The sequence below is a fragment of the Rosa chinensis genome, chromosome 6 (genome assembly GCF_002994745.2).
Source record: "Rosa chinensis cultivar Old Blush chromosome 6, RchiOBHm-V2, whole genome shotgun sequence".
In the NCBI taxonomy this organism is placed as follows: domain Eukaryota; kingdom Viridiplantae; phylum Streptophyta; class Magnoliopsida; order Rosales; family Rosaceae; genus Rosa; species Rosa chinensis.
The window spans coordinates 39,162,864-39,171,849 of record NC_037093.1 but is presented as its reverse complement, the minus strand read 5'-3'; the positions used below and the strand labels follow the sequence as shown (position 1 = coordinate 39,171,849).

Genomic DNA, 8,986 nt, shown 5'->3' with positions numbered 1-8,986 from the left:
ATTTAACTCTTGAAAATAGTCGTTATTGTTTCAAATGCTTAACCATGTGTTGTATTTACTCATGAACGTGCGGGGATATAGTTTGTAAAAAGTAGGGTGTCAATCTCAATCCCCTTAAAGAGTTAAAAGAAAAAAAAGAAAAAAAATCTTTAGTTAATTAATTAATTATTGACTGAGCTCCACGGTATGAATATTCCACATTTTGGTACGTACATACATGTACTCCACTTATATAAAATCCCTTCAACCATCCATGAAAATTCAGGTTCAAGGAAACCCATTTCCCATATGTCAACTTCTCACATGGCTGCTTCCGATGCCGGGAAGAAAGACAAATATCGTTCTTACTTGCATGGCGATGGAGAAAAGAACACACAATGGAGATTTGGTGCCCCTCCTAACTACGATATTGTTAACAAGCTCTTCGAAGAAGGCAGAACCAAGGTCTCTCTCTCTCTGTCTCTCTCACACACACACATAAACGGACGGTTATCTGTTTATACAATATAGCTAATGATTTGTTAATCAATATTTATAGATATGGCCACCTGGGTCACTGGAAGAAATGGTACAGAACCTTTTGAAGACGTACGAAATGGAGATCTTCCACAAAGCAAACCCCGAGGACTTCAAATCAATTGATCCGAAAATGTTCACTCTCAGCCTGAATGGTATACATATTTCTCTCTTATTGTTTCTGAATTGGCATCACTCGATCTTTTATATTAATTCCAATACACTCATATACTATACAGGTAGGGAAGCATTGAGTTTGGAAGGTATTAAGAAACTGGGTGGAGGCTATAATCCGCTGCTGCAAAGCTCTATGCCTGAGGAGTTTCAGATCTACAAACCTGCTGAGGAAACAGCAGAGTCATCCCATAAGGTTTTCACCACTACTTTCCCACGTGGATTTGCGATAGAAGTCGTTGAAGTCTATTCCGGTCCACCGTTGATAGCCTACAAGTTCAGGCACTGGGCTTACATGGAAGGTCCGTTCAAAGGGCATGCCCCTACTGGAGAGTTGGTTCAATTCTATGGCATCGCTATTTTTGGGGTATGTATGCTCTAAGTTTGTTACGGTCTATATAAGTGCTTGTTGACTTTATCTCAAATACCTATTAGTTAATTTTCGGCCAACTCGATTATCAGGTGGATGAGCAGATGAGAGTCACAAAGGTGGAGTTCTTTTACGATCCTGCAGAACTTCTTGGAGGACTAATGAAGGGTGCCAAAATTGAAAATTACGATGGAGATGCTGCAACGACAAGTAGTTGCCCTGTCCTCAGGAACACGGGGTAGGATAGATCTGGAGACTAGAGGATGAGTGCTACAAATACCTTGTTCGAGAGGACTAGTTTGAATAAATTGTAGCAATATGGAGGCCATGTATGGAAAAATAACGACAAAATCAACACCATCTGATGCAATAAACACGAATAGTTATAAAATGTTTGATTTAATAAAACTATATATTTAATCATTCACTACTAATTTTTTTTTTCAATTTAATTAAATAATAATTATTGTTATCCCTGTGTCAAATTTAAGACCTCTCATTTACAAAGAATTTATGAAACAACTTACAATGCCAACAATTAATATTTATAAATTAAGATTGAATTTCATTCATAAGCTTTATTGTAATTCATTCATAAGCTATTCTATACCAATGGGCTGGGTTGGGACACTGACCAGTTTCGTAGGACCTGTTGGATTGAGGTCGTAGGTTTGCCCTGACCTTGATAGCGTAGGGAATTCTCCCTCTTACCTAAACTTTTTTTTTAATCAAAAAAAAACTTCACAAGCTTTCTCGTTGTTTGTGCACAGAGAATACTGGGTGTCACATTAGTGGTTGGCATCGTAAATTGTTTCATGTGGATAAAGTTTTTGAGAAAGTTAGTGTACTGTTGATGTTGAAATTTTGTCTGGGTTTGGATCAACCATTATTTCTTAAGGTGGATGTCAATTTTTTATAAGAAATTGTGGTGGGAGTTTGGCGTAATTGTGAAGTTCTAGGCATAAGCTTTTGGCTTGGGCGGTAAACCTCTCCCAGTGCACGAGGCTAGGGTGGTGCCAACCCTTGATTTCTTTATTCGGTTGGTTGCTCCTCCTCAGTAGCTTTAGGCATTGTTTTTTTTTTTTTTTGGGATCTAGTGGTGTTAGCGTTTGCTTGCCAGAGGTTTTTAGGTTTAATATGGTTAATCAAGCCTCCACTTTTGTTGCAATGGCTATAAATCTTTTCCTTTGTTGAGAATCTCTCATGATATGGAAAGATTTAGATGTAAATGCTAATTGTTTCCTTTCACATTTTGTCAATCGTTATAATTTATTTTTGTGATAATACTTAGGATCTAGATTATTCCATACCATAGAAGGTAGATTGTTTTCTTATATATCTTGTAATATTCTGAATTGTAATTATCATCAATATACCAATTATCATTTTTACATGGTATCAGAGCAAAACGCTCTTGGACCTAAATTTCAAAATATTTTCAACCAGTGTTGGAATTTCTTTGAGAAGCTTTTAACTTCTCCTTTTGTTTATCATGGCTGCCGCTCATTCTACCATCCATAAACTTCAAGCAATTGCTCCCAATCTTACCATTGAACAATGCCTACAAATTATGGCATTGGTAAAGAGTAAGGGTGTTTTTCCATCTCAAGCAAATGGTACAGGTTTACCACATTCCTCTTCTTTTCTTAATCATTGGATTATAGATAGCGGGGCAACAGACCATATTACATCCATTCCTAATTCTTTATCAAATCTTGTTCCTACACCTTCGTTTCCTCCTGTGAAATTACCTAACGGTGAACATGCTCCCATTCATTCAATTGGGGATTTTTCTTTTCATTCTAATCTTCGTCTAAATGACGTGCTTTGTGCTCCAAGTTTTAAGGTTAATCTTATCTCAGTAAGCAAGCTTACAAAATCTCTTAAATGTTTCATCACTTTTTTTCCTGACATGTGTCTTTTGCAGGACTTGGTTACGAAGAAGATAATCGGCTTGGGTAGGGAGCATAACGGTCTCTATTACCTCACTCCAAATTTAGCCACTAAACCTTCACATATTTCTTTTGCCAATCATGCAGTCATGTCTACCACCTTGTGGCATAGACGTCTTGGTCATCCTTCTCCAAATCGCTTGCAATTGCTAGCCAAAACAATTCCAGGTGTTTCTTGTAGTGCAGATAAAGTATGTGATGTCTGTCCATTAGCCAAGCAAACACGTCTCTCATTCAATTTGAGTACTATTTCCACAACAAAACCATTTGCTCTCATTCATTGTGATATTTGGGGTCCTCACAAAATTGCATCTCATTCCGTTAGATCGAGTTTTGGGCGGAATGTGTTCTCACAGCAGTTTATCTTATCAACCGTCTGCCTGCACCACTTTTGTCTAGTAAATCTCCATTTGAAAAAATATTTCAACGTGTTCCCCAATATTCTCATATTCGTGTTTTTGGTTGTCTTGCATATGCCACTAATGTTCACCCCAAACAAAAATTTGATCCTCGTGCTCATAAATGCATATTTGTTGGATATCCTTTTGGTCAAAAGGCATATAAACTTTATGATCTAACTACCAAAAAGTTTTTTACTAGTAGGGATGCTGTTTTTCATGAGGATGTATTTCCTTATAAGCAAGATTCTCCTAATCTTTCTCTGCAGCCTCATGATGCAGTGCTTCCTAATGTGATTCCTGAAAATGATATTCCTCAAGAACCCTTGTCTGCATCTAGGGTCTCTCCCATTGAACACACCCTTCCTCAAGTTGACAATTCTTTATCTCCAAATGTCTTGTCTGACCATGAGACCCATCCCAATGATCAGACACCTCCATCACCATCTTCACATCATTCATCCCCTCCACTTGACAACTCTTCACCTTCATCACCATCTTCACCTCCAGTACCTAATGAGGATACTGTACCTGCACTTCGCCGCTCAGAACGCGTTAGAAAACCAAATGTCAAACTAAAAGATTATGTTTGTTCTCATGTTGTGCTGCCTACCCAGGAGGATTCATCGTCTTTGTGGCCATTTCCTAATAAAGGTACGCGTTATCCACTTTCTAATTACATTTCCTATCACCGTTTTTCTTCATCTCACCGTTCTTTTATTGCCAATATTACTCGAAGTGTGGAACCTAATAGTTTTGCAGAGGCCATAAAAAATCCTCAATGGCAAGAAGCAATGACATCTGAAATTCAAGTTTTGGAGGCTAACAACACCTGGAGCCTTACTCCTCTTCCTCTCGGCAAGGAACCCATTGGCTGCAAATGGGTGTACAAGATCAAGTATAATTCAGATGGCACAATTGAACGTTACAAGGCCCGCCTCGTTGCCAAGGGTTACACCCAAGTTGAAGGAGTGGATTATTGTGAGACTTTCTCACCCACTGCCAAGCTCACCACATTTAGGTGTCTCCTCGCTATTGCTGCCTCCCGAAATTGGAGTCTTCATCAAATGGATGTACAAAATGCGTTCCTTCATGGTGACCTTCATGAAGAGGTTTATATGCTTCCTCCACCTGGATTCAGTCGACAGGGGGAGAATCTAGTATGTCGACTAAATAAGTCATTGTATGGTCTCAAACAAGCTTCCCAAAATTGGTTCTCCAAATTTTCCAATGCTATTCAAAAGGCTGGTTACAAGCAATCCAAGGCTGATTATTCATTATTTACACGTGTGGTTGGTAATTCTTTCACTGCTGTGCTCATTTATGTTGACGATATTGTGCTCACTGGAAATGATCCCAAAGCCATTGAATTATTAAATGCATTTCTTCATAAGGAATTTCGCATAAAGGATCTTGGCAATCTTAAATATTTCTTGGGCATTGAAGTCTCACGGTCCAAGAAAGGAATTTTCATTTCTCAACGAAAATATGCATTAGATATTCTACTTGATGCAGGTCTTACAGGAGCACGTCCATGTCATTTTCCTATGGAACAAAATTTAAAGCTTACACCTACAAATGGGGAAATTCTTAAAGATCCTACACGTTATCGGAGATTGATTGGGAAACTCATTTATCTCACTGTGACAAGACTAGATATTGTGTATTCTGTTCGGATTCTTAGCCAATTCATGAATCAGCCAAGGAAGCCTCATATGGAAGATGCCATGAGAGTATTGCATTTTATTAAGGGAAATCCGGGTAGAGGCATTTTCTTTCCATCAGAAAATGATTTGGCTTTAAAAGCTTATTGTGACTCAGATTGGGCAAGTTGTCTAACAACAAGAAAGTCAACAACTGGATATTCTGTTTTCCTTGGTAATTCATTGATTTCATGGAAATCTAAGAAGCAAAGTAATGTGGCGTGTTCATCAGCAGAAGCCGAGTACCGTGCTATGGCAATGACTTGTCGAGAATTAACTTGGTTGAGGTACATTTTACAAGATTTTGAGATTATTCAAGATAAACCTGCTTCTTTGTATTGTGACAACCAAGCTGCATTACATATTGCCACCAACCCGGTTTTTCATGAAAGAACAAAACATATAGAGATTGATTGTCATGTGGTTCGAGAGAAGCTACAAGCTGGATTGATTTCTACTAGATATGTTCCTTCTTCTCTACAAATCGCAGACATTTTCACAAAGGCATTGGGAAGAGATAGTTTTGAATCTTTAGTTTCCAAGTTGGGACTTCATGACATTCACTCTCCAACTTGAGGGGGAGTGTTGAGAATCTCTCATGATATGGAAAGATTTAGGTGTAAATGTTAATTGTTTCCTTTTATATTTTGTCAATCGTTGTAATTTATTTTTGTGATAATACTTAGGATCTAGATTATTCCATACCATAGAAGGTAGATTGTTTTCTTATATATCTTGTAATATTCTGAATTGTAATTATCATCAATATACCAATTATCATTTTTACATCCTTCACATTCTTAGTAGTTGGCTATCATCGTTTTATTCGCTAGGGCAATGATCTTGTTCTGCCGCCGCATGTCAGATTCCATGAAATCTGAGTTCGTTGACATCACCTCACCAAATGAGATATGAGATTTCCTTAAAGATCACTATGACCATCAGAAAATCATCTGGCTGCAAGAAACTCACTATGATTGGCTTAATCTGTGCCTCCAGGAATTCAGGACCGTTACAGAATATAACGTGAAAGTCTGCAGGATTCGTGCTCTTCTCTAGTATTGTGGCGAACAATTGACTAACACTGACTTATTGGAGAAGACGTAGACCACATTTCTTAGCTCAGATAACCTACTACAGAAGCAGTACTGTTAACCAAGTTCACCAAATTTTCCGAGCTCATCACCCAGTACTATTGCAAAGGAAATTCTATTTCCAGAGGCTAATGCTGCTTGTGGACCTCGTCTACAACTTGAGAATCAAGACAAGGCCAGTCGTCCTATCAACCTCATAACTGCCAAGTGTCGTGCTCGTTCGGCCAAGTGAGGTTTGGGCTTTCGTCCAAACCGAGGACCTTTGGCTCCAAGCAAATCAAGACTACCTAGAGAAAGGAACAACAAGAAGGCCGGTCATCCCAAAGCAAGCGATGATAGTCTCGAGCCCAATCCCTACTGTCGTTGTGATGAATCATTGGCAACGAACTTGCCGTGCTTTTGCATGATAAGTTCAAAGTTACCCTCTCTAATGGAGTTTTCTTTTAGCTTGTGTTAAATTCAAATTTGATATGTGACATGGCAATCTTCTTTTTTGCCTAATATTACTCCAACCGATATGTCAAAATTGTATGTTAATTTAATATATCTTATTCTATTTATTTTGTTTTTCTCAATATAACTAATTTTTATAAAAAAAAATAAAAAACAGATCTCATCCTCATCCCTTTCTCTGCTTCTTCTGTTTCTTTCAACATCTTCCCTCTTCAGTGAACCCTTAAATGCTCCAGCTAATGCCTCACCAACTTCAACCTCATTACCATAAAGATGTGCACAATCTATATGTGGGTAACCTACTGATAATGCTGTTTTCACAGCTTGAACACAAAGGTCTCCACCACTCCGCCATGTCCCAAGTCCAATGGCTGGAATTTTATCTCCTGTGTTCAACACAAAGTAATTCCTTGGTAATCCTACCTTTCCTTTCATTCCCTCAAGCCTAAAAACCACATAGATAGATTCTAAACAACCCAGAAACACAAAATCAACAGGCGACAATATAACACAAACCCAATTCTGGTCTATGAGCACCAAGCAAATTATATAAACCCAAAATCTCAAAAATGGGGACAAGTTTAAAAAGTAAAACACATACCCAATTCACCAAATACAAAAAGCTGAGAAACCCAACTCCTAGAAAATCAAAAGCAGCATTTCCAGGTGAAAAAGCTACAAACTTTGACAACAAAAATAGCACCTTCTGTTTGTCAAAATGACTCAATGAGATCTCTTTCACCTTGACAAGCAATAAAACAAAGCCAATGCTTTACGATCTTCTTTACTCTTCTCTTTGTTTATGTAATCAAGTGGTACCCAACTAATCGTCCCAAATTATTGATCAATCAAAGCCCAGATCAATCAAAATCTACTTGATTCTCAGCTTTATGCTCTACGCCTTCACGAATTCCAGATCTCAAATTGCCATTCCATCAAAGCCATCAAGGGTTTTTTATGAGTTGCTTTGGTCTGGGTAGGGGAGAGAGAGAGAGAGAGAGAGAGAGAGAGAGAGAGAGAGAGAGAGAGAGAGAGAGAGAGAGAGAGAGAGAGAGAGAGAGAGAGAGAGAGAGAGAGAGAGAGAGAGATAGACAATACAAAAAAAAAAGACAAAGAGAGATGGGGCCGTCAAATTTGATAGAGGAAGGCTCAATGTCAAATCCACGTGTGTATGACCTATGGGTTGGAGGAGTATTTCATCAGTCATTTGTTACCATTTTGCCCTCCACGTGGATTTGACCAATCTGTTGGAGATGGTCAAAGGACAAAAAAAAGATGAGAACCAGATGTCTTTCTCAACCCTACGTGACAAGCTTTTATAGGGTTTAACTCGTAGCACTGTCTATGGCGGTCTAATCTCATAATATTGTCTTATACGCAACACCTTGAAGCCTCTGTCAAAGTCTCCTTCAACACGGTGTTAGTTTTTCAAGCATATCATCCTTAGTTGTTCTTTAACCATCAACTGCGAATCTTAACCCTAGGCTTTGCCAATCAAGGTTTGGGGACATCTTGTGGCACTCTGCTTTGCGCCCACATCATGGTCTTCTTTACATTGCTCGTAGGCGGGGACATATATGGTTCTCTTATCTTACGGCCTAAAAGGGGTTGCCTGAAATTCTTTGCTCCCACTACTCTTATGGATATTTTCAGTGGCCATTGTTCAAAGAAGCATCTTTTCCATCGATATTTTGATTTTCATGGTTTCATCAGATTTGTTAGTAGCTCCTGGTCTCAAGAGTAACCGGGTAGAGTGCTAACAATTTTTGTAGTAATGTTTAAAGCTGAAGTTGAAGTGATTAAACCCGATAATGTCATAAGTGAACGCAAACCCATCAACATATTCATTTTTGGCAACATTCAAAAAGCGCTCTCTCTCTCTCTCTCTCTATATATATATATATATATAGAGGGTAGTTCAAATTTAGATAAATTGACATTTTTTCAGAAAAATTAAAAAAAAAATTGAAAGATTAAAGAAAAACAAAAGAAATAAAAAACACAGACCAATTCTTCGTTTGCATATAGAAATTTCGTTTAAAAATAATGGTATAGCGCTAGTTGGGGTTGAATGTTCTTACGTGTATATACTCCTACTCTTCCTGGTCGCATAATGTAATTAATAGTCAAATAAAATATTTTAATATGAAGTTAAGGATTAGTCTGGGAGCTATAAGTAGTTTGGATGATAGTGGATTTGTTGGAATGAGGTCTAGGAGTGGGTGGAGGATACGTACAAACCATCAAATTAATTAAAATCAAATCAAAATTGTTTTGTGCATTAAAATATAAACAGTACGCGACATATTATTCGTCAGGTGTGATG

General features: G+C 38.0%; 2 protein-coding genes across 2 annotated transcripts; one reads left to right on the top strand and one right to left on the bottom strand.

Annotated features, from left to right (window-relative positions):
- The first annotated feature begins 250 nt into the window (after nucleotides 1-250).
- On the top strand, nucleotides 251-1,468 carry LOC112170404 (pathogen-related protein). Its single transcript, XM_024307671.2, has 4 exons — nucleotides 251-444; nucleotides 539-671; nucleotides 756-1,057; nucleotides 1,153-1,468. The coding sequence occupies exons 1-4, from the start codon at nucleotides 289-291 to the stop codon at nucleotides 1,300-1,302; spliced, it is 741 nt and encodes a 246-aa protein (XP_024163439.1). The 5' UTR covers nucleotides 251-288; the 3' UTR covers nucleotides 1,303-1,468.
- Nucleotides 1,469-6,372: 4,904 nt separating this feature from the next.
- Nucleotides 6,373-7,095, bottom strand: LOC112171307 (aldo/keto reductase slr0942-like). The gene is made up of 2 exons (XM_024308510.1): nucleotides 6,816-7,095; nucleotides 6,373-6,494 (listed from the first exon to the last, which is right to left on the bottom strand). The coding sequence occupies exons 1-2, from the start codon at nucleotides 7,093-7,095 to the stop codon at nucleotides 6,373-6,375; spliced, it is 402 nt and encodes a 133-aa protein (XP_024164278.1).
- Between the last annotated feature and the right edge of the window lie 1,891 nt (nucleotides 7,096-8,986).

Coding starts and splice junctions, on each gene's coding strand:
- LOC112170404 (XM_024307671.2), top strand. CDS start 289: ATGTCAACTTCTCACATGGCTGCTTCCGATGCCGGGAAGAAAGACAAA. Junction 445..538: donor TCGAAGAAGGCAGAACCAAG/GTCTCTCTCTCT, acceptor CAATATTTATAG/ATATGGCCACCTGGGTCACT. Junction 672..755: donor GTTCACTCTCAGCCTGAATG/GTATACATATTT, acceptor TATACTATACAG/GTAGGGAAGCATTGAGTTTG.
- LOC112171307 (XM_024308510.1), bottom strand. CDS start 7,095: ATGAAAGGAAAGGTAGGATTACCAAGGAATTACTTTGTGTTGAACACA. Junction 6,495..6,815: donor AAGGGATGAGGATGAGATCT/GTTTTTTATTTT, acceptor TCCTTTCTCTAG/GTAGTCTTGATTTGCTTGGA.